Raw genomic sequence first — 25,884 nt, 5'->3', positions numbered from 1 at the left:
CATGCGCAGTTGCACCTGCTCCTAAAGTGACATATCAGTTCAGTAAATTGGGATATTGTGTACATCATATCTTTTTCCCCTTTGGTCACAATAAATTGCTTACAAAATGCTTACAACCCATAATTACGTTCTAATGAACGATCAAATATGGATAGTTATAGATCAGTAAATATAATAATCTGGGGAAGTAGACTAATGTAAGATATTCAAACATTAAACTAATGTAAGACTAATTGTGATGTATAATATGTAAGTTTTAAAAAATGAGATAAACCCATTAAACTGCCTGAAAACAATGTAATGTACGATCTTAAGAGCAGTTCTGTAAGTAACTGCAAGGTCGCACCTACTGATGTGCTAATTAGGGAGGTAAGAGAAATTATTATGCATGTTAATAAAAATCTTACTTGTGAGTCATAGTCATCAATCAGATTGAGTCAGTTTTAAAATAAATATAAATGTATTTTTACTGTATTGTGGAAGAACATACTAGTGCAATCTAACATCTTGTTTTTATATGATTTTAAAAATGCATAAATAACATTTCTGATTTCCTTCCCAAAGTTTATACAACTAATGAACAAACTTTACAATTCATATAATTAGGTACCAAGCACTGAAGGTGCAAGGCACCTATTGTTAAATTGTTTCACAATTATAATACTTTCTTCCATGGGCGGTCAGTTTGAAGTATCCAGTTATTACATTCAGGGTCAATCCATCTATATCTCAGTAGCACCACCAACAGGTAAAATTTCAAGGTACATTTTTGCTTATAAATTTTGAACTGTTAGTTTTGGGGTTTTGATCTATTTTTCTCCCTGAATTCTTGGGGCATCTCAATTCGAGGGCACCAACTGCCAGAAATGTCTGCCATATCGGATTGTCTGTCATTTTTTATTTTTTGACAAACCTGCTTTTGCATAGTAGTCATAGATTGTTGATGCTATCAGCACAATATTTGGAAAGTATCATCTACAGAGGATTCTGACAAAAAGTTTTTCAAAATAATTTTGCAGGGAAGTGAGCCATATGTGAGCAATGCTTGGTTGAAATCACGCCAAATTTTACTTTTTTGTCAGTGAGAATATCATCAAGTACCAGTCCAAGGTATCCAGGCACCAAATTCATCAGTCCTTGTGGAGCCACCAACAGATGAAATTTTAGGGCACATTTTTGCTTAGGCTATAACTTTTGAAGTGTTTGTCCTAGAGTTGTGCTCCTTATTTCCAATGAATCCTTGGGTCGGGTTGAATTGAATAAAGTCATCCGTTGTATTGGATTAACAAAAAAAAAAAAAACTAAACAAATTTTGAATTTTTACAAAAACACTTTTGCGGACTTGTCCTAGACCATTGACAGAATAGCAAACAAATTTGGAATTAATCAACAAGAGACGTTTCAGACCAAAAGAATTGTAATGGGTTGTGTGATATAGCCACAGTCTTCAAATGAAATCTGATGGTAAAAGATGCCCAAATCAGGAAGTGAGTGATATCTCAGCAGTACTTTGCTGGTGCACTGGGCATGCACCAAGTTTCATGAAATTTGTCCACTTGGGGGCGCTATACGATTAGAAAATATTTAAATCACCATTACGCTGGCACAAAACTACATTTCTTGCACTGCGTCAAAATTACAGATCATAACTAGGAACTTATTAAACCTCCACATCAGCAATCTTGTGTTTCATGTATCTTTGATTTTGTCAAAAACACATTTAACCACCTACTCCTAGAGTTATGTCACAATGAGATTTTGGGTGTTACCTCTTAGGGCTATTGTCTTTAAAAGTTATTAAAGGATAATTGCCAGGATGAAAAATTTGGCTTCAGTATTTCATAAATTCACCGGTGAAGGCATCATACAGGCAGAGTGGCCGTATCTCTGCAATGCTTTTGTTCATTGGCATAAAACTTGGTACACTTCCTTGGAGACCTGGGTGCCACACACCAAGTGTAGTGAAATTTCTGTGGGTGGTCACATCAAGTGTAGTGAAATTTCAGTCGGTGGTCACACTAAGTGTAGTGAAATTTCAGTGGGTGGTCACACCAAGTTTAATGAAATTTGGCTACTTCTGGGTGCTATACTAAAAAACAGGTTTAAACAAGAATGTGTCCATGTATTAAGATTTTAATGACATTTTGTAGTTTTCCTGTTGATGGTGGTACAGACCTTGTCACCCTGCCATGTGTGGCCAATCAGGCGTATCAGTTGGGCCTCGGAGGTGGCTGTTCATGGCCATCAGGACCACTGACACTTCCCTGTTCATCTGGTTGTCAAAGTCCCCCGAATGACACATACGCAGACCTTAAAACTCCTGTCCAGTGAAGCCCCCCAGACCAGCTGATGGGTACCCAGTCCATATCCACCATCTTGCTTTCAGCACCATCCACCTCATTCATCTGTCTGAGGGTTGCAGGCTACACATAAGAACATAAGAAATTTCCAAATGAGAGGAGGCCATTCGGCCCATCAAGCTCGTTTGGGGAGAACTTAACTAATAGCTCAGAGTTGTTAAAATCTTATCTAGCTCTGATTTAAAGGACCCCAGGGTTTTAGCTTGCGCTACACTAGTAGGAAGTCTATTCCATACTCTAACTACATGCTGTGTAAAGAACTGCTTTCTCAAATTCAGTTTAAAATGTTCTCCCGCTAATTTCCACCTATGGCCACGAGTTCTAGTATTTAAGCTAATATTAAAGTAGTCATTTGGCTGAACAGCATCGAGACCTGTTAGAATCTTATAGACCTGGATCATGTCCCCCCTTAGTCTCCTTTGCTCGAGGCTGAACAGATTCAGTTCAGCTAACCTCTCCTCATAAGACATTCCTCTAAGACCAGGAATCATTCTTGTAGCCCTACATTGAACCCTTTACAAGGCAGCAATGTCCTTTTTAAGGTATGGTGACCAAACCTGCATACAATATTCTAGGTGGGGTCTTACCAAGGAATTGTATAATCGTAGTATCACCTCCCTTGACTTAAACTTCACACACCTAGAGATATAACCCAACATCCTATTGGCCTTTTTTATTGCTTCCCCACACTTGTGAGAGTGGGACATGGAAGCATAAACATACACACCAAGGTCTTTCTCATAATCAGCTACCTATATTTTAGTGGAACCCATAAAATATCTGTACTTCATATTTCTGCTCCCTGCATGGATTACCTTACATTTATGTACATTAAATTTCATCTGCCAGGTTATCAGCCCAGTCTCTAATTAAATCCAGATCCCATTGTAGCCTCTCTGCTGCTAGATCAGTATCTGCTACACCACCCACCTTGGTGTCGTCTCCAAATTTAACCAGTTTACTGTATATATTGGTGTCAATATCATTAATGTAAATTAGGAACAATAATGGTCCTAAAATTGAACCCTGCGGTACCCCACTATGAACACAAGCCCACTGTGACATTGTGCCTCTAATAACTACCCACTGCTTCCTGTCTGTTAACCAGTTTTCGATCCAAGCTGCTACAGTTCCTAAAATCACTGCAGCTTTGAGCTTAAGCAAGAGCAGTTTCTGGGGGACAACATCAAAGGCCTTCTGGAAGTCTAAGTAGATCACGTTGTAGGCTTTTTTGTGATTCTCAATTTCTCTTGTAGCTTCCTCAAAGAACTCAAGTAGATTACAGGACCTACCTCTCCTAAATCCATGTTGGTTATCCCTCAGAATGTTATTCGAATCAGGTAATCTACCATTTTCACTTGGATTATAGCTTCCATTACCTTTCCAGTTATGCAAGTTAAACTGATTGGCCTATAGTTTGCTGGATTACTTCTATCCAATCAAAAACCTTAAAAAATTTGCAGCAGCCACAAACCTCGTTGAATCTTCACCAAATTTTATACAGATGGTCTTCAGACAAAGCCTCAGGAAAAGTATCAGACGGATTTTGTATTTTCAAAATGGAGCTGTGAATACTGTTTGCTGTGAGTGCATATAGCCGTACCCTTGACAAAGTGACCTGAAGTTTCCATGGCAACTATGCCCTGAGAGTCTGTTTGCCCCCAGTTATACTATGCACTTTTTTGTAGATTCTAAAAAAAGAAATAGACTTTACAGGACCACCTTTAGCAGGGATCACAGCTGTGTGTCTTCATAGGTATTGCAGGTCCTCTGAAGCTTTTTCAGACTGTGGTTCCCTGATGCTCCCCTTTGAATCTGAAATTCATGTGTTCAGCGATGGTAGATTTATACATTACTTTCTGAAATTATCATCAATTATTTCATTATTATGTTGTGATAATTTTTTTAAATACATTTTTTTTCCAGAATCTGACCCCTACGTATGGTGCAAGTTATTGCAAAGTAATATTCCACTGTACCTATGCAAACAACTTTATAAAACAGAATCATTGTCACAAGATGGCAGTGTTTCAACAAGTTAGAAATATTATTTTTGAAAATGCCCTGACTCCAAATGTAATGTATTTTTTTAGTTTTTCGGTCAAGTTAAATGTCATAAGTAATCTTTTCTATATTATTAAATATTTATTGTATGTTCCCTCAATAATCAACATGTTCTGAAGGTCGCGACTCATCATAATACTGTATAATACAGACATGAGTAATGCAATGTACTATAATAGCTGCCTCACCTATCTTCACTGCCTGTAAAACATATCCTCAATCTAACAGAGATTCTTATGCATTTCAGCTGTGAGCTGCATCACAGGTGATGACAGAGTCTTTATGGAATTGGAAGTGGAGTCTATAGAATGATGTCTGGTGCACTTGTTACCTATTAACATCAGTGAAACTTTAAAGAATCCATTAAAGAGAGGAATAGTAACAAGTAAGTAAACTCTATTTATAAAGTACTCTACAAACAACCTTTTTTGACCAAAGTGCTGCACCAAGTTTAAAAAATAGAATAAATAAAATAAAATACAGAAACACACATTAAACAGCCCACTCCAAATATTCTCAGGTTTCTTTAAACACAAAATTTTTCATCAGAAACCAAGGAAGCACCCATAATATGGATGAACAGGCTTTCCCAAAGCTTAGGTGCTGCAATATCAAAAGTACAGTCATCCTTTGTTTTTAATCTTGTCCTAGGAACTGCCAAAAGAGACAGCTTCAATGACCTCATGGGTGATGAGGTGGTGTATGTACAACGAAGATTAGTTATACAGGAATGGTGTAATCCATGTAGAGCTTTTAAAGTTAACAACAAAATGTTAAAATCTTAAATCATAATATGAAGTGATTATGTAAACATTTCTTTCAAAAAACAGGTTGTCAATGATGATTAGGGAGTTTAAAAGAGCAGCAAAGACCAGGTGGACGCATTATCATCATCATCATCATCATCATCACCACCACCACCATCATCATCCTGCGGACATTGCAGGGCACCCTGCACAGGAACTCACTACCTAGTGTCAGATTTTAACTTACTCCACCTCCTGGACATCAGTGGAATAGCAGCAAAAGTTGATCAGGTGTGGTGCACACAAAATAATAATATCTATTTGTTCTTCACAACAGTATTATCATGTGGAGTTGTTTGAAGGTTTCCAATTATAGTTAAACTTTATCATATTTACAGCATTTACACTTTCAAGTTTTTTGTTTTGAAAAATATTTATGTGAGTCTAAGTGGCAGCTGTTGCAGAAACTGGATTTCCTCTTTTTTTGTTCCCCTCCATTGAAATTCACAGGTGCTCAATTTCCATACAAGTCCCAGGGCTTCAGACACATTCATTTATTCATCAGTGTAATTATGCATTAGCTGGTGTGCGTGTGGTGATTGGGGGATGCTTTTACCAGGAGCTACTTGTTTACTTTGTACATCTGGGAACAATGATCCTGTCACCATGGATCTCCACAAAACTGCTAATTGATGCTCCACACGTGGTTGCTTTGCACATTAAGAGGATATGCGTAAAGGGAGAACCTCATTCCCAAAACTCTGCGAATTAAGTCGTTCTGCTCAAAAATCCCTACTAACATCTATGAGTCCAAAGGTATGAAACAGCAGTGCTGGGGCTTATTTCATATGGATATGTCTCTTTTTCCACCCACAGTTACAGTTACAGTTTAGAGTACCTTCTCACATGTCAGGCTGAATTCCAGACAGAAACACTTAGTGACAGAGACACTGACAAAGCTGACCCTATAGTGAGGGTGGCGAGAGATGCAGAAGGAGCAGTCTTTTAACTTTTTTATGCTAATTTTTATGCTAACTCTCTCTCTTTCTCTCGCCATCGCTCTCTTTGGCTCTCACACTCCCTTTGACATGCTCTCTTTTTTATATTTAATCGGTAGACACTATAACAGGATGAAAGAGTGCCTTCTTTAGATGCAGTAAGGTCAACGTGGTCTTTGATCTGCTGTCACGGTTGAATTTGGATATGAAAAGCTATGTTTGAAAGAAATGCTCTTGCCTTTTTCTGTAGGAGCAGTTCGTACCACCGTTGCTTTTGACCACCTGCCATTTTTATTTTGACAATAACGATTCTAAATGACAGGTACCTCACTTGCATTATGCAACAGGTGGTGCACTTCCCTATTATTAACACCACATTCTGTTTTATGGAGTTTTATTGCTTCGGGGTGTCATGGGATTTTAGGTGCAACACATAAGAATATTAATTCTGTATACAAATATGTTGACGTGTTTCTATGAAGGGCCTAAATACAGGCTTGTGTGTTGGACTGCTAGGAAAATATTTTGGCTTAACTGCTAATTCCCACTACTGTAAAATGGGGTAAAAGGACCCAGGATAATACCAGCCCTTCTCTCATATTCAATCTGTAATTCTTATATGCCAAATATACATATATAATGTATATACACATTATATTGTATAGCTAATTTCCCTTTTTCAGTCTATTTACAAGATATGCTGCTTGTCAAAGGATGTTTTCCAGTGGTGTTAGACACATTAGATCAGTTAGTGTTTTGTACTGCTTTTCCATAATAGGTAAAATATTTGGTAATGCTTTACATTAACTCCACCATCATAATGCCTTTATAATGCATTCATAGAACATTCATCAGCAGCATGTAAGTATACCTTAACATCCAAACAGAACTTTTAATATACATTAATAACAAACATTATATGATAATAACAAACATTATGATCGTATAAGCATATATATGCTGCTTATGAATGCTTTATGAATGTTGTATGAATGCATTATGAAGGTGCACTGAATGTTCTATGAATGCATATTGAAAGTACAATGTAAAGCGTTATCAAATGTTTTAAACATTGTTGGTGTAGTAGGTCCTTATCTTAGAAGCTTTTGCTCTCTCGCCTGGATACAGTCATCTGCTTGCCTGCTGAGGTCAATGCAAAGGGATGACCTGCTAGACAAAGAGGAAAGACCAGGGGCATTTGCATTAATTTTCATGACACCTGAGAAAAAGAAGTCACAGACAAAAGCATTGACATTTTTTTTTTATTTTATCAGGCATATCTGAAAATTAGGATGTATTTCATCAGATTACAAGTGAAGCTGAACTGCTCTGGGCATTGTTGCAAAGCTAACAGTTTTTAAAAAAACATAAGAACATAAGAACTATACAAACGAGAGGAGGCCATTCGGCCCATCGAGCTCGCTTGGGGAGAACTTAACTAATAGCTCAGAGTTGTTAAAATCTTATTTAGCTCTGATTTAAAGGAACCCAAGGATTCAGCTTGCACTACGTTATCAGGAAGACTATTCCATACTCTGACTACACGCTGTGTAAAGAAGTGCTTCCTTAAATCCAGTTTGAAATGTTCTCCCGCTAATTTCCACCTACTGTATGGCCACAAGTTTTTGTATTTGAACTAATGCTGAAGTAACTAACCAAACCTGTTAGAATCTTATAGACCTGGATCATGTCCCCCCTCAGTCTCCTTTGCTTGAGGCTGAACAGATTTAGCTCAACTAACCTTTCCTCGTATGACATTCCTCTAAGACCAGGAATCATTCTTGTGGCCCTACGCTGCACCTTTTCTAAAGCCGCAATGTCCTTTTTAAGATGTGGTGACCAAACCTGCACACAATATTCTAGGTGAGGTCTCACCAAGAAATTGTATAATCTTAGCATTACCTCCCTTGACTTAAACTCCACATACCTGGAGATATACCCCAACATCCTATTGGCCTTTTTTATTGCTTCCCCGCACTGGCGAGAATGACACATGGAAGCATCAACATGCACACCAAGGTCTTTCTCATAATCAGCTACCTTTATTTAGGTAGGTCCCATAAAATACCTGTACTTTATATTTCTGCTTCCTACATGGAGTACCTTACATTTGTCTATGTTAAATTTCATCTGCCAGGTATCGGCCCAGTCACTAATTAAATCAAGATCCCGCTGTAGCTGCTGAACTGCTAGTTCAGTATCTGCTACACCACCCACCTTGGTGTCATCTGCAAATTTCACCAGTTTACTGTATATATTGGTGTCTATATCATTTATGTAAATTAGGAACAATAGTGGTCCTAAAATTGAACCCTGCGGTACCCCACTATGAACGCAGGCCCACTGTGACGTTGTGCCTCTTATAACTACTCGCTGCTTCCTATCTGTTAACCAGTTATCAATCCAGGTCGCTACAGTTCCTAAAATACATGTCGCTTTGAGTTTAAGTAAGAGCCTCTTGTGGGGGACAACATCAAAAGCCTTTTGCAAATCTAAGTAGATGACATCATAGGCCTTCTTATCATCAACTTCCTGAGTAGCTTCCTCAAAAAACTCCAACAGATTTGTTAAACAGGATCTACCTCTCCTAAATCCATGCTGGCTATCCCTCAAAATGTTATTTGAGTCCAGGTAATCTACCATTTTCTCTTTGATTATAGCCTCCATAACTTTACCAGTTATACAAGTTAGACTGATTGGCCTATAGTTTGACAAATTACTTCTATCCCTTTTTTTGAAAATGGGCGTTATGTTGGCATGCTTCCAATCAGAAGGTACCACACCTTCAGATAAGGATTTTTGAAACAGTAAAGTTAAGGGTCGGCAAATAATATCCCTCATCTTTTTTAACACCATAGGTAAAATGCCATCAGGGCCCTGTGATTTATTTATTTTGAGCTTAGCTAGGCTTTGCAAAACATCAGCTTCAGTTATATACTGTATATATTAGTTATAGACGATGCTGGATTAGTAATAAGAACTGGTAAGTTACTAGTGTCCTCAACAGTGAATACCCGTGCAAAACTATCATTGAACTCATTTACTTTATCAATGTCGTTTTCAATTATAAGACCCTTACTAACCTTTTCAGCTGAATAGGACTTAAACCTGTACTACCATAAGTTCAGTTTTCTGAACGCTTTCCTGCTTGCTCAAGGTTATTTGTTCCCGATCATTAGTTAATACTTTCTGTCAAACACTATTCCTGTGTTTTATCCTATACTCTACTGACTTAAGTTTCTTATACTTGATGCCATGATGCTTTGTCTGTTGCACCAACAAGCCCCCGCAGTTCCCATTGTCCGAATGAGCACTGCACACACATACCTTCTCTTTCTCGCTGTCTGTTGTCATGGAGATCCCACTGCTCAAGGATGCTGAGATACTAAATTGCCTCCCACTCAAGTTAAATTCACCTGAGTTCCACTCAAATAAGATTCTGTATGTAATCTTTTGTTTATAAGGTTCTTTTATTTTGTCCTAGCTACAGAAGTGGTTGGTTAGCATTTTTTAAAAGTGAGAAAGAGGATGTGCTGCTTTTGTTTCTCAAGAGATGATGAAGGGCTTTGGGCATCGCCACCTTTCTGTGACTTGGGTACTGCTGTAGTTTGTCTATGGTATGTTCCTGTCTCTGATGAGTCTGGAGAAATATGCAAACAATGTTGTGGGCTCTTTCCCAGATTTTTATAAGTGTTTCTTTTAACTAATAAAATTCTATCAAATTTTATCATGGAATTTTATTTATATATAAAAAAGATCACAAAATCAAGTGTGAAATACATTCACTGACAATATAAAGAGCTGTTAAGTACAACTTTTGGAAGAATAAATAATTTGTAAAAATTGCATGAAAAGATATAAACAGTCCGGCATAAAATATGCAAATAAATATAATTACATATCACGCATAAGTCTTAGATAGTCATAGAAAATTATGCTTAAATGATCTTCATGTTGGCTATTATGTCTTTCAAAATGTGTCAGCTTAACCATTTCAAAACCACAACTAAAACTACCCCAGTATTTGTAGGAACCACCCAATACACTAACGTATTTTTTTATTTGAGTATTAGCATAACTCATATGGCCAATCAATACCTCACTGACTTTTTAAATTATTCAAACTAATTACTCGTGATAAGCTTGTGATTGAACAAATACATGGAATGGCTGAGGTGCCCCTGAGAAGAGGTTTGGGAACTGCGGCAGTGTTCACCTAGACATCCAACAAGATATCAGTAATATTCTGGAGAAAAGAAAAAAATACTGTACTCTATCGTGTTACTCTTCATATGCATATATTTTGATGTTAAATTGTGTTTCTTTTGTTCTGGGAAAATATATATTTACTAACCAGATTAATAGTTTTATATAGTCCTTTGACTGCCTAACATTTTGCAGAGTAGTGTTTATAGTGTGATTTTTTTTTTATTAGTGAGATTAGTGAGTGATAAAAATCATAGTCAAGCCCCAGCTTGTTTCCTCGGCTGGCTAAATGCTGACAAGATTCATTTATTTTGCTGCCACCATCTGTTTTTTTTTTGATACAGAATTGCAAAACACACACATTATTTGTCCTTTTTTAATTACAAGCTGAACGTAAGAATTAGTTAAAGTACTATGATCTGTAGAGGAAAGATCTGATGTTTTAGCTCTGAGTCTCTAGGTTCCCAGGCATATCCCAGGAAGAGTGTATGAGAGTATAATATGAGTATAAAAATATTAAAGTACAAATGTTATACTTTATTACATAGATATTTAGTAGTAGTAGTGGTAGTAGTAGTAGTAATATAAAAATAATAACAATACTACTACTACTAACAATAATAATAATTATTATTATTATTATAATTATTATTATTATTACGCATGTACAGACGCAAACCTCAACCGTCTTGGAAATACCAACCTCCCCCTGTTAAAGAGCTATGATCACACTTCAGAAACACATGGGCTCACATGCACATCAACAGACCAAAACAAAGCAGACTTGGAGCACTGGTAAAGGGATTAAATCACTTCTTTTCGGTAAAGCTCTACTGGAGCTATTATTCTGTTTCCATAGGAGAGTGATATTGTATTGTATATATGTGCACTCAATTGAAAAACACTTCAGTCGATGAAAAGACTGATATTAATTAATGTGCAAAATGCATTTAAAGTAGGCTTCAATGAATTATCTAGTTTAACACTTCTTTTCAGCCAATAAACCCTAAATAATATGTTGTATTCTGGAAGGTTGAATAGTTGATCTCTTGCCGATCCTCTAAATGTGACATTTCAGTTGTAGGAATAATTATAGTCTTTTGCATGCGTACATGATCTTATGGGGTCAATGTAATATGATATGGGGGAGCTTGTCTGTCTTTCTTTAACCTTTAATGTGTATTAGCATAATTCTCATTAGGGTCATACATTCAGAGTTCCAATTAATGCCATTTTTACCACCTGTTCAATGGCTCTGAAATTTACTGTATTAGAGCCATTTCAGCCCCCTGTTTCACTTTGAGTGGCAATTTCAGTTTGTTGCTGGAGGATTACTTAGCTATAGATTATAGTGGGAGCCCTTCTCCAGCTCTATGTATTATGTAGAGGAAATTGGCATTTTGGATGACAGATTGTTATTAGCAGTCTTACAAGCTCAGACACCAAGTGAATGTGTGTTCAAACCACCCTCTTCTTCAGTTTTGACAGGGTGGGGGTGGGGAGGATTGTTAGACATTGTCCTGTTACTTATGTGGAACACAAAGAACAACCAAAAATAAGCTTGGACTGGCGGGCTTTGTTTAAGCATTGTAGCTATATTGTCATATATTTTATGCTTTTTAAAATACACATATACATGTTTCAGGTATCAATGCTCGCAATTTGAAGTGCTTATACATGTGAAAGTTGTTTTCCTTAGATATTTTAAAACCACAGATTTAATACAAAATTAAATGCATGAATAGATGCAAATAAGTCATAACTTCAAATCCTTAATTGCATGTTTCTATCATCAGGGGTTGCCTTTGGATCCATTAGTGACCTTTCTTTTTTGTAACAGGATACTGCATGTTATTTTCCTAATACCACATAGTTTTGGAGGCATGAGAGATCAGAATCATCCCTCATCTGAGGGGCCCGAAATGCATCTCCAGTGTTTTGTAGTAATGGCCATCCTCAAACAGAATGCCTGCTATCTGAACAAGGAGAGTAAAGGCAAATATGCAAAAGAAAATGTAATTCAGAGCCAAATCTATAACACCGTATGTCTCAGGAACACATCTGCTTCTTGTATTCTTGGTGCTGGCCTTGAGAGAAGCTTCCTTATTGGCTGTACCTTTGCTGTCAGTCAGCATGGATACCCTCTCTAATCCTTCCTCAGTTTATCTCAATCTCTCATCCACAAGCCAGCCAGCGGAGTATTCAGCCTCTCTCACTCTCTCACATGCTTGCACGCCCTCTATGGCTATCATTTCCATAATCAGACCTGTCTTCTGTTCACATCTTTCTCTCTCTCTCTGTCTGTTTAATGTTCCCTTCAATTTGTTCCTGTTCAGCGTCTTTCTCCAAATGCTTTAAAGAGTACAGTCAGACCTTCCTAAGGTGGATTATCAGATACTTTACAAGGATGTAATTCAAAGGAGTACAGTGTTCTTTGAAGGAAAAACTGGTGGTAAGTTGGGACATCTCTGCCGATTTTGTAGCATTAGCCATTGGAAAACAAATCATAAGAATAGACATTTGTGACTATATTTGTCCCTTGTACTCATTAGTGCCAAGTTGATTCATTCATAAATAAAATTCTATTCATAGCTGTAGCAACACTGTTACATTTAATTCTGTCTCTAATTTTGGGAGACATTTATGCTGTATGATTGACAAAAATATAAGCTTAGAAAAAGTGTGGAGATTGATCAGAATTTCTGAAAATTGAAAGGAACACCAACAACATTTACAATCAATGTGAAAATGGTTTCCAAACACATTTTAGTTTTATTTCATTAATAACACTTACAGGTTATTAAAATATATTAAGTACAGTCTTTTGTTTGACTGTTCTTTTCAGACATTGAGTAAGGCTTACATTGAACTAAATATTGCTGAAACATTTTGCAATATAAGGTAAAAGAGAGTTTAGCATTTATTTATATTTTGACAGTAACGTCACTACATCTATGCATGCAACAACAATATAAAATGAATACAAAAAGAATTTCATAGAAACACAACCGTTAAAATATTTTTATTAGTTAAATATGATTCTGCAAATGTTTACAGATGAATTCACCAACTTTATCCAACCTTTTTACCAAATAATAAAGCAACTTTCATACACACACACACACACACACACAGGTAAACATATCTTTATGGGGACTGTTCTTTCATTTCTATGGGAAAAATGCTAGTGCTAACTATGACTACCTTAACCCCTACCCAGCCCTAACCATAACCATAAGTAACCAAGCAAATACAAGAGCTTTTGTATTTTTAGTTTTTTCATCGCAGTCACGGATTTTTATTAAATTGAGTTTTCCCTTATGGGGACCAGGAAACTGTCCACATTAGGGGAAAAAAGCGGGTATTCATCACGTTGTGGGGACATTGTGCCCCCATAAGGTAAGGTATCCCCGCTCACACACACACACACACACACACAGGTTTGTAATTATATCTTTGTGGGGACTCTCCATTCACTTCTATGGGGTATACTCTAATCCCAACATTACGACCTTAACCTGTAAATAGTAATTTATTAATAGCAATTGATTGCATTCACAGATCTTTGTGGGGACCTGAAAAATGTTCAAAATAGCAGGTTTTTACATATATGTTGTGACTACTGTACATCCAGCGAAAAGTGGAGAGATCAAAAGAACTACCTATCATTTTAATCATTTGAATTTGCTGTGGTTTACAGCGATACAGCGGCTATTAAGTATTCATAAAATATTCATAAAGATCATGTATGTATACCTTAACATCCTTAACATCTGTAATATACACTAATAACAAACATCATAATTGTATAAGCATGTAATGTTTGTTATTAATGTATTAATAAATAAAGCTGTTAGGGGATGTTAGGATGTTAAGGTGTACTTGCATGTTGCGTATGAATGTTCTATGAATGCATAATGAATGCATTATGAAGGTGCACTTAATGTAAAGCGCTACCGAACAAATAATACCTTTGGGAATTTTACACTGAACTTTACAGAGAAGAACCTCAAAAGACACACCTTTCTTCAGAAGAGGATTCAGCTATACTGCAGGGAGTATGACATTTCTATCCACCAGACTGTTAGCAAAGATAGCAAAGGCTGCTCGGAATAATAACTGGGCTGGATTGGCCAGCTGGCATACTGAGCATTTTCCTGCTGGGCTGATGGGTTTGTGAGCTGGAAAAAGGCTTTGCGGGAGCCCTCAACCCTCAATCGGCAAAATTCATCATGGGGAACCCCACCCCGCTTGCCCACTAGCAATTTTTATCATAGCTATGCATCTGTGGTGTGCCTGTATGGAGAAAAGTCCAAGGCTGATTTTTAATGCGAGTACAGTCCTGAATGGTAAGAATGTGTCATTGAGGTGTAGGAGTGGCTGTTATGAACAAGGTGAGAGGACTGTTACAGGCGATTTACCATTAATTTGGACAAGACAGTCTCTCTGACCTGGTGTTGTAGCAAGATCCAATTGTAATTTAATTATTTTTCCACTGATAAATGCAGTCTGAGGATAATCAGGTAGGTGACAACAAAAAACAAGATGGCAATGATCATTCTGAATAAATATATTGACTATTCACTGAGCTTCATTGGTTTTTAAATGTTGTTTCTGAAGTAGTAAGTCTGTTCAGTAATACCAAATTGGATGCTTAAAGGAGAGGACTTGGTATAAAATTGCAGTTTTACTTGCAAACCTTGTACTAGGTGTCTTTCTTCAATGATTACAGCTAAATGCAAATTCCACTCCGATACAAAGTGAGGGAAGAGTGGGCAGTGATTATGCACGCTTTCTGTTGAAGGCCAAAGACAAATACATGAAGAACAAACTGCAATCTAAATATCAGCTTGTCAAATTTCTGCCACTAAAAACCATTATCAGTCATTCTCATGCAACCCAACAGTCATTTCACCCAATAAAGCAGACTCTTAAACACTGGGTGTACTGGTTTTCTCACAAATTTCACTCAGTTGTATTACTGAAGGGATTATTATTATGTTGATATCAACCTCAGTGTTTCCGCTGGCAATTTGTAGGGATCTAGTCTGTATGGACCAGTGTTAAAACCCTCAAAGCAGAATGATCCAGAATGCATTTTTCCATGTTTTGAGATTTTATATTGTATTTGGTACATTTCCCAAATAAAACACTAATCCTTAATGCAGGAATTATTTTAGAATGGAAATATATAGCATTTGGTAATGGGTGCATGGTTTGACAGAAAATAAAACCAATTTTCAGTTTTAGAGAGGAGAGTAAGAGGGTATCCAATATTTGCAATATTTGAGTGCGTTTTTGGAATAATTCAGTTGTCAGACACTAGAAATGTCATTCAAAAGAAGAAAATAGTTGGCTTAGAGGTCACGATTCAATTCATACACATAGTTATATATAAAGACTTAATTTAACTTCCATATAGCAGTAAGCGCTGAATCTTCACTAAACTGGATACAATTGTTTTATTTTTTATTTTTTTTAATCTCTTTTTAAAAATATTTTATTTCCTGAGAAAACATTTTTGTACTTGAAAAAGGTATTTTTTACAGTAAACTATTTTCATTCCTTTCACTTTGCTTTCAACTAAGTAGATCAACTCCAGTCCTGGAGGGCCGGAGCCCTGCACATTTTTGGGTTTCCCCTAATTTAACACACCTGATTCAACTCCATGTGCTAATTACCACACAGCTCTTGAGCTGAATCATTTATGGTGGAACAGGGAAAGAACTAAGCTACACAGGGCTCCGACCCTCCAGGACTGGAGTTTGACACCCCTGTAGTAGATAGACAGCGATAGACGTAATGTAAGACAAACGGTACAAATCGAGAATATTGAAAACATTTTAAAAGATTTTATTACCTGTCATATATAAAGTTACATTGTCAAAAAAAACAGTTATTCTTGTATATATAGACAAACAGTGTATCACCTTGTTTTCTTCTCAGATCCTGGAAGAACAGCATTGTGATCTCCCATGATGCCACAGTCACAGGAAGAGTAGATGTAATGGGGGATTCTGTAGAGGTACGCACAGATGGCAACTCCTTGCTGAAGGCTGTCTACTTGTGCCGCCTGCGCCTGACACGCCTGCTGCTGGAGGGCGGAGCGTACATCAATGAGAGTAATGAACGTGGGGAGACCCCCCTGATGATCGCCTGCAAGACGAAACATGCCGACCAGCAGAGCGTGAGCAAACCCAAGATGATCAAGTACCTCCTGGAAAATGGTGCTGACCCAAATATCCAGGACAAATTAGGGAAGACGGCTCTGATGCACGCCTGCTTGGAACGGGCCGGCGTGGAGGTCGTCTCCCTGCTTCTGGCAAGCGGCGCTGACCCCAGCCTAGAGGACCACTCGGGCTCCTCGGCCCTGGTCCACGCTGTCAACGCTAATGAGAAGGATACGCTCAAAGTGCTGCTTGATGCATGCAAAGCCAAAGGCAAGGAAGTCATCATTATCACCACTGACAAGCTGCCCTCAGGGAAGCAGATGACTAAGCAGTACCTCAACGTCCCTCCACTGCCTGACTTGGAGGATCAGCTCCTCTACACCCCCATGTCTTGCATGTCTCCCTCTGAAATAGAGCTCCGTACTTCACAACAAGCCGTTGACCCCCAGCTAGAGAAACGTATATTCAATTTCCAGAATTCTAACAGTGTCACCTCTCAACCAGGTTCACCAATGCATGACCCAAGTCCCCTGCAGCCAGGAGTAGCTAAGATCCTCCATTTGCAAAGACTGCATTCTGAACCTTGGTTGAAGATCCCATCTTCTCTGCTGCTGCAGCAGAACAAAGCATCCTCATTTACCGAAGACCTAATGGACATCACTCCGGAGGAGGAGCTCTCTTTCAGGATCAATGGGTTAAGAATTCCTCGAGCCCCGGTTACCCGCCAGCAGAGCATTGACATCAGAGATACAGCGGGTCTGAGCATAGCTTTGGACCAAGGGGTTAACAATGAAGACGGCCCAGGAGGAGGGAGGGGCCTGGGTCGGAAGATGTCATATGATGACATCTCATCATCTCACTCTTCCTCACACCTTGATCTTCACCGTAACAGTGGAGCAGCACCTATCCCAGTGCACAAAGACCCTGACTGCCTGCCCAATCTGGCTGTGTCTAGTCTGCGCAACATTGTCCAAAGGCGAAATATAGGAATTGACCACTATAGCTCTGATTCCCAATTGCCCCAGTCTAGCAGCCTTGATGACTACAAGAGTGCACCAGAAAAGAGGAAGCTGGTTTCAACCCGTTCCTCTACCTTGTCCAACTCCAGAGAGTCCTTGGAGAGTTTGGCCAGGAGAAACCCAGCCATACTGGAACGCAGGGGGTCTGGAGCTCTACTCCTGGATCACATTTCCCATACCAGACCTGGGTACCTGCCACCATTAAATCCCCATGTTCCTATCCCCGACATTGGCGGCAGCAGCACAGCCACAAACAGCACCATGAAACCAGCATGTGGGATGTCAGCTAATATGGGGCCCAAATCCCTAATTGCCTGTGTTCCCAACTTCCCCAAGGATCTCAAGACCAAGAAGATGTTGCTACGTCGTCATTCCATGCAAACAGAGCAAATCAAACAACTAGTCAACTTTGAAGAGATATTTGGCCGCTAATACTGCCATAAACCATAGTTTCAGGAACCAGTATCCACTTATAAAGCTGCAAGTTATTTGTGCTATAGCTCATGTGTGTCAATGTGAATCATCTTTAAAGCAGAACACAGCCAGCCATATTTTGAATGGCAATTTAAAAATGGCTTGTGCTTTATTTAGATTCAGATCTGTTTCATGAAGAAGATACTTTTGTCAACAGAATTCATGGATGCTACTGAAATGTGCAGTATTATGAGATAAAAAGCAATCTCAGACTATAACATAAACCATTGTGATATTTTACACACTATTATTTATGGCTTATTCAAAGCCATAAATAGTAATGACTTACTTCACATTTTAGGGCTTAAATATATAGTTTTAATTTTATGATTATATTATTGTTATTATTATGTCATTATTATTATTGGGTTCAATTTTACCATGTAAAATATACTGCACTATACTTCAGCTGAAATAACAAGAATGTGAAGGTTATTTTGTGATTGTTACCAGTATAATACTAATAGTGAAGTATATTTTATATGGTGATGTAAAGAGCAAACAATATTAATAATACTATATTCACAGAATTAAAACTTGCTTTAAAGCATCTGATTGATGTTTATGTAATAAACTGTAATATCCTCCAATACTGTACACCCTGCTTTCACGTGCTAGCTATGTAAGTACCTAAAAATTAAGAATTCTTTTTTAGAACGAAGGCTCATAATATAGGAATGCATGTATTTGACTGAGAGAAAATTAAATCTATAAATGGCTTGTCAAAAAAAATGTATATACACAAACTGCCTTAGTTTGTTCATCTCTTTTTTGACAATTGGAGTACAAAACACTGCATCTTTTGAGACACCAAAGATGTCTTTAAAATCTTCTATTTATGAAGCAAACTATAGACAGTTAATAAAACCCTGGATAGACATTGCACATTAATGACTCATATACCCATTAATTTATTCATATTATTAAACTCAGATACAATGTTAATCTATGTATAGCATTTTAAGTCTTCTAATGGAAACAATTCTGAAAGGAAGCTGTAATTCTCACTCTTTGGCTGTTGTTCTGCATAGTGAAGCGAATGACAGAAGGTGCATTTTGATATTTTATTTCCCATGTATGTAATGTGATCGTAGCTGAAAATCATTCATTGTAAATAAACTATTTCCAAAACCCTGCGTATTACTGTTGTGACATCACATGGTGCTCTACCTTTCTAATTATCACATTTAACATTTTTTACATTTACAAAAGACTACTGTAAACATGGATTACTTGCGTAACTTCAGCATTTTTAAATGTCAAATGGGCATATATATATATAGGCTTATTATATATAGTTGAGGGAGAATTTTATGTATTAACAAAATAACTCATTAGCACACCATTATGTTTATTCTTACTTTTGTTTTCTGCCCTATCATTACTTACCATACAGTTAGGTCCATATATATTTGGACACTGACACAAGTTTTACTATTTTACCTGTTTACTGAAATATATTCCAATTGAAGTTATACAATGGGCATGGACATAAAGTGCAAACTCTCAGATTTCATTTTAGGGCCCTCGCGAACGTTTTGCCCAGGGGCCCACACAACCCATAATCCGTCCCTGCATGAAGGGTTTAGGAGTTTCAGCTTAACACGTGCCATGCTCTTTCTAAAGGGGCCAAAAGTAATAGGACAATTCACTTAAAAGCTATTTCATGGACAGGTGTGGGCAATTCCTTCGTTCTTTCATTATCAATTAAGCAGATAAAAGGCCTGGAGTTGATTTGAGGTATCTTGTTTGCATTTGGAAGACTGAGGTGTGAACATACAACATTGTTCTTGAAAGAAAGCATTGGTGAACTCAGCAATGCAAAAAGGCCTGGACGTCTCTGATGACAGCGGTGGATGATCGCAGAATCATTTCCATGGTGAAGAGAAACCCCTTCGTAACAGCCAACCAAGTGAACAACACTCTCCAGGAGGCAGGCGTATCAATATCCAAGTCTACCATAATGAGAAGACTGCATGAAAGCAAATACAGAGGGTTCACTGCAAGATGCAAGCCACTCATAAGCCTTAAGAATAGAAAGGCTAGATTGGACTTTGCAAAAAAACATCCAAAAAAAGCCAGCACAGTTCTGGAACAGCATTCTTTGGACAGATGAAACCAAGATCAACCTGTATCAGAATGATGAAAAGAAAAAAATATGGAGAAGGGCTGGAACAGCTTATGATCCAAACAACACCGCATCATCTGTAAGGCATGCTGGAGGCAGTGTGATGGCTTGGGCCTGCATGGCTGCCAGTGGCACTGGGTTTTTAGTGTTTCTTGATGATGTGACACAGGATGGAAGCAGCCGAATGAATGCTGAGGTGTTCAGAGACATCATGCCTGCTCAAATCCAGCCAAATGCAGCCAAATTGATTGGGTGGCGTTTCATAATACAGATGGACAATGACCCAAAACACACAGCAAAAGCAACCCAGGACTTTATTAAAGCAAAGAAGTGGAATATTCTCGAATGGCCAAGTCAATCACCTGATCTCAATCCCATTGAGCATGCATTTCACTTGCTAAAGATTAAACTACAGACAGAAAGACCCTCAAACAACTGAAAGCTGCTGCAGTAAAGGCCTGTAAGAGCATTAAAAAGGAGGAAACCCAGCGTCTGGTCATGTCCATGAGTTCAAGACTTCAGACAGTCATTGCCTGCAAAGGGGTTTCAACTAAGTATTAGAATTGAACATTTTATTTGCAGTTATATTAATTTGTCCAATTACTTATGAGCCCCTGAAAGGAGGGAATTGTGTAGGAAAAATATTTTAGTTCCCCACATTTTTATGCAATGTTTTTGTTATACCCACTGAATTAAATCTGAAAGTCTGCACTTCAACTGCATCTGACTTATTGAAAAATTGAAAAACTTTGTCTCTGTCCAAATATTTATGACTGTAACTCCACCGTCTGTAATAATTTACATCTCAATCAGAAAAAGTGAATGCAAAAGGTATAGTTATCTATCTCCTTCCACACCCCAAATTAGCATGTCCACGCAATCTGTGCTACACTTGCTCGGTCTGAACCCTCAGATGCCTTTTGCAGCCCAATGTAAGAGATAAATTCACATCACTTTCAATAAGCTCCAAAATAGCATTCTTAGCACCAAATCAACCTGCTTCAATGAGTCAGAGTCTGCTTTAGTACCACAAAAAAGCTCAAAAAATATCCCTAGCTCTGCATAAGAGATATGCTTGTGGGTGCTGTGTACTCTTATACTGAATATTGCAGATTATCAGCACAATAAAATATAAATAATGCATATATAAATAAAACTCCCATATATATTATATTACATTATAAAGACTGGATGTCGGCATTGATCCACACGGGGCCAAATACTGTCACTTTTTTTGCCCAAGATTTTTATATTGAAGAAACCATGTAAGCCTAAAAATTCTCACTAGATTTACACTAGATTAAGTGAAATTTCTATTCCACAGGAAAAACTGTACTGCATGCAAACACTGATCAGTGCATGTCTAGCCTAAGACAGCGCTTTGCATTACCTGAAGGGCACACAGGTGAGCATGTTGCATACACTTGTTGTTCCCTGACTGCCATATATTGATCCACTAGTGCGCAATTTGCTTTACTCATTTGAAAGTTAAGTAAAATGAGTAAAAGAGGTCATCCAGAGATATTAGGATGTGTTATACAATGAGTAGAGAACCTTGCACTTCTCAAACACACAGGCAATTATTGTAGGCACTCATGTATAAATTTACCAGTATTCTAAATGTCAAGAACAGGGCTTCTTTGTGTCACTGCGGAAACAGTCTGTATGACTGTAACCAGCAGGCTACAGTGTGTGTTTCTTTGTTGACAGCAGATGTTTCCAAGTGTAAAGCAAACTGCAGAGGGCTGCACCTTGTATTATAAGGCTGTAGCAATAGAACATTTGGCTTAATTAGGTAAACCTCACGGTTAATATGGCTCATGACTCTTATCACTGTTTTACTCACTGTTCAAGCAATGGATGGGATGACTTTTTCTCACAGAACACGTGGCCATTCAGTCATTCATAGCACCATACAGTTAATCATGTGTATAATGCTCAGAGTTAAAAAAAATATATAAAAATATAAAATCAGCACGAGTATCACAATAAAATTGCCCATGACTAAGAATATACTATAACATTAAAATAAACCAATCCATATGCTTCTGCAGTCTGAATTTGTTCATTTTTATTTAGTAGTTTTGCCACCATAAAAACAGAATCGTCAACATACCGACATCGATAATACCAAACTTTTCATGATGCTTAACTGTTCGATATTCCTTAATTATAGAATAACTGTTCCCCTAATTCCCTTTGTCTGAAAAAGTGAACCTTAGTTTCCACTTGCTTAATTTACGTTCCTGAACTGATGTCTTTCTGAGTGCTTGAGCTGAGTTTCTTCAACATGGCAAGCTGTTGTTCTGGAATGTCATAGTAGACTCTTTTCTGGTCGATGTTCTGTCTGTAGGGAAGCAGGTCCTCCACGCTCCATTCATCAGTTTGGGCTGTCCACACAGTCAGACTGTATCTGAAAGGGATGGATTTGTCACCCTTTAGGGCAGCTACCTTACTGTAAAAACTGCAGTGCACAGATGATTTGGTTTATATAATGTAATGTGTAAAGCAAAATTTGAAAAAGTCTGGAAAAATCTTCGAATATTCTTCTACCTTTAAAATGTAAAGAAATGTGTAACTTAGCATTTTACATACACATAACAGCAGCAGTATGTGTGTAAAAAGTCTCACTATGCAAGGTAAATATAGTAACTCTGTTAGAGCACCATACAAACAAAAAACACAAGAGTTTGTCCATTACATTACAAAAAAAACCCTATTATTACTATGCAAAATTTGATATTTCTTATAGAAAGAGGAGCTGACGTTATGATCAGGATAACTTAAATGTAGCTCAAATCCACAAAAGCTTCAAAATCAATATGGCAGGTTTTCCATCAGATTTATTTATGTGAAGTCAAGTATAGATCCAAGTATAGATGTTAAGTGAAGTGACTGCAATTATTTAAAATTGTAAATACGCTTCACTTCAGCACAAATTTTAGACTGCCATTGACAGAGTGGCATATGTAGGCCTGCTAGGCCCAAACCCCAATGACATGGATCATAAGCACTCAGGTGTACCTGCTAGACTGCTGAAGAAGCCACTGCAGCTGGTGGAAGGATTGGGCCAGAAGTGCAGCTCGCACAGGAAAGGTGACAGGCTGTTTCAGATGCCTACACACCTTTTCCATCTCCTGCACCATCTCCCAGCTATACCCTAGCATGGTAAAACCAGAGAGTCACTCATGAAGGATGTTAGAGACAAACAATTCCAATTATGCACTTTAAATTTCTTTGATTTATGAGCCACACGTCACTGACATAGCATATACTGCTAGGCAATCAAAGCTGCTATGATTCTACAATTCCTCAATGCTTCCATGACTCAAGGAAGTCTTCCAACAAGCTGGATTTGGTTAGAATGCAAATGATGTGAAGCCTCAAAGTCAATGACTTTTTCTTTCAAAAGGTATTCAGAGGTTTCCCAACTATTAAGGTCTGGTCCCAAACATAGCATAACCCCTTGAGCTCCTTCTACGGCTTGATACAGAGGGCTGCATTTATCTGATTTCTGAAATATCAGAAAATGTTTAACCAGAGAGGGAAGCAGTTAACCAAGACACTCTGGCTGAATTATCTTATGTATTTGACTTCAAAGTGCACGCCAGGCTCTGACAGCAGGGATTATCTAAAACACAAACACTGGTTGCTTGTAGTTCCTAAAAACACACTACATTGTAATAATAAAGAAAAAGTTAATTATTTCTCAGATAAACATATCTTAATCAAAATGAGTCAGGATACCTGGATTATTTATGTTGGGGCTCCACCCTGTGGTCCAACCAAGGGATAGCACGTCACCTGGCAATCCTTCACTGACTGCTTGCAGGAAAGATGCAGGGTCAAGAGGGGTGGTGTTCCCCCCTGGGCCTGAGAGGATGTCGGCATTGATCCACACGGGGCCAAGCAGATGCCCCCTAACTTCTTCCAGTAGTCTCATGGAGGGTGCCACAGCTTGAAGGCTATAGTCCAAAACCATTCACGATTTGCTGAGATTTTCAACATGATGTTAATTAAGACCATGTCAAAACTTATATAATAAGTAATTGTGAAGGCTACAATGCTATTTATAGAGTCCCCATCATTTATGTTTTCAGTTATTATTCGTGGGAAATGTAATAATTAGATCATGAAGGCACAAAGTGAAAACCTGCACATCCAAAGACACTATATGCTTTCTGACGGGCTCAATTTTAGTTTGTCTTAGCAAGCAATAAAACAACTCTACCTTTTGAAATCCATCTTAATTCCCTTTTCAGACATCAAAACCTCTTTCAGCCAGTCATGCAAGGTGATATCACTGTCAGTGGCAGGTGGATGAGCCATGATGGGATCTGTGGGGTCATAACCTCTAAGAATGATGTCTGCTTCAATCATCAGAGAAGAACCTAAATTAACGGGAAATAAATAATCTGGATTTAGTTTATTTCTTGCATCAAAGTGGAGTAGAGAAACAACCATAAGGGCTGAAGTACAAATATTTAACTATTCCTTGTAGGGTTTTTTTTTTTATTAAATACCATACATCTTAGACACTCAATACTGTAATGTTAATACCTTCAGAAATATGATACCCAGTGAAAACCTTCCAATATCTGGGAACTGCCGCTGCGATAAACCCAGTACGAGGCGCTTACTTTGCAGTCCTTCCGCGATTCCGGACCTGCTGTTGGCGGCATGGAACCACCCGACATCCGCCGCGTCCTCATTCTCAATTTTCCCTTTTCTAAGGAAATACTGCAACGTTTCGTCTCCCATTCTCACTAAAACACAGATAACACCCGATAACCAACACATGAGATTCAGCTCCCCAGTACCGGACCCATACTTCGCTTCCTCTGTGACCTTTCATTCACTGTCAATCTTAAAAACAGATCTGCGTTACTGAAGGCTTATTACTACTGCTATATATTTTAAATAATTTTACTGCCATTTTAATATGATCGAACGGGACACTGGGTCACACTATCGGATTAACTTTAACATGTTCATGCTGTCTCACTTGTTATGTGATTATAATATATAATCATATATTATTAGAGTCAATGGGATGTAACAATCAAGTGACAGCGCGCAGCGGCCAGTAAAGTATCTCTTTCCCCCGGTCGAGGCTATAGAGACCTGGTGTAGCCTCGGTTCGCCACTTCAGGCTCCAGGTCGTCCACGTTATCGTTATTAAAACTAAAAGAAAACCGACAAGACGTGCATATCCACATCTAATCAAGGTAAACATACCCGGTAAGTAAAAAGTTTTCCTTCATACGGAACGCAAAGCAAGAACACTTCCTGTACACAGCCCTATGGGATATGTAGTACGATAGTACAACATCAAAAACCGTCCGTATCCATCCATGTTCCAGGAGTAGGTTGACCAGATAATCCATATCAGGAAGGGCATTTTGAGCTACGACAATATCTGTAAAAAAAACAAAACATTTAAATTAAAAAGACCTGGATTTCACTTTAGCACTGACTTCTTGCTGTGTGATGATTTGATCAGTGTCCTATAATCATGAATGTGTCACTAATGTTAATGTGAAACAGCTGGATGAGTCTTTCAGTCAAGGAAATAAACCAGTCCAAGCTCAAGAAGAACTATTTAGCCAAACACAGGAGACTTTCAGTATTAAAGTAGCTTGTAAAATCTGACGTTGCTAAAAGTGTCCTCCCTGACATGGATTATCTGGCCACCATACCCAACCGCTTGTCTTGCCAG

General features: G+C 38.0%; 2 protein-coding genes across 4 annotated transcripts; one reads left to right on the top strand and one right to left on the bottom strand.

Moving 5' to 3' along the window:
- The first annotated feature begins 12,565 nt into the window (after nucleotides 1-12,565).
- ankrd34bb (ankyrin repeat domain 34Bb) lies at nucleotides 12,566-19,138 on the top strand. Its single transcript, XM_023824036.2, has 2 exons — nucleotides 12,566-12,826; nucleotides 16,321-19,138. The coding sequence occupies exon 2, from the start codon at nucleotides 16,382-16,384 to the stop codon at nucleotides 17,993-17,995; it is 1,614 nt and encodes a 537-aa protein (XP_023679804.2). The 5' UTR covers nucleotides 12,566-12,826; nucleotides 16,321-16,381; the 3' UTR covers nucleotides 17,996-19,138.
- Nucleotides 19,139-22,219: 3,081 nt separating this feature from the next.
- fam151b (family with sequence similarity 151 member B) lies at nucleotides 22,220-25,540 on the bottom strand. 3 transcript variants are annotated; one of them, XM_023824033.2, is made up of 6 exons: nucleotides 25,290-25,537; nucleotides 24,806-24,931; nucleotides 24,397-24,556; nucleotides 23,913-24,130; nucleotides 23,190-23,325; nucleotides 22,220-22,578 (listed from the first exon to the last, which is right to left on the bottom strand). In XM_023824033.2, exons 1-6 carry the CDS (start codon nucleotides 25,399-25,401, stop codon nucleotides 22,404-22,406), a joined length of 927 nt encoding a protein of 308 aa, XP_023679801.2. In that variant the 5' UTR covers nucleotides 25,402-25,537; the 3' UTR covers nucleotides 22,220-22,403. The 3 variants fall into 3 exon arrangements, with proteins under 3 accessions (XP_023679801.2, XP_023679802.2, XP_072564974.1); XM_023824034.2 differs by having other exon boundaries at nucleotides 25,404-25,537; XM_072708873.1 differs by lacking the exon at nucleotides 22,220-22,578 and adding an exon at nucleotides 22,620-22,718 and having other exon boundaries at nucleotides 25,290-25,540.
- Between the last annotated feature and the right edge of the window lie 344 nt (nucleotides 25,541-25,884).

This window comes from Paramormyrops kingsleyae, chromosome 2 (assembly GCF_048594095.1).
Source record: "Paramormyrops kingsleyae isolate MSU_618 chromosome 2, PKINGS_0.4, whole genome shotgun sequence".
NCBI classification, from domain to species: Eukaryota; Metazoa; Chordata; class Actinopteri; order Osteoglossiformes; family Mormyridae; genus Paramormyrops; species Paramormyrops kingsleyae.
The sequence above is the reverse complement of the archived record's forward strand: the minus strand, read 5'-3'. Positions and strand labels throughout refer to the sequence as shown.

Coding starts and splice junctions, on each gene's coding strand:
- ankrd34bb (XM_023824036.2), top strand. CDS start 16,382: ATGGGGGATTCTGTAGAGGTACGCACAGATGGCAACTCCTTGCTGAAG.
- fam151b (XM_023824033.2), bottom strand. CDS start 25,401: ATGTTTACCTTGATTAGATGTGGATATGCACGTCTTGTCGGTTTTCTT. Junction 24,557..24,805: donor AATCGCGGAAGGACTGCAAA/GTAAGCGCCTCG, acceptor CCGTTAATTTAG/GTTCTTCTCTGATGATTGAA. Junction 23,326..23,912: donor CCCCAACATAAATAATCCAG/GTATCCTGACTC, acceptor TTACCATGCTAG/GGTATAGCTGGGAGATGGTG.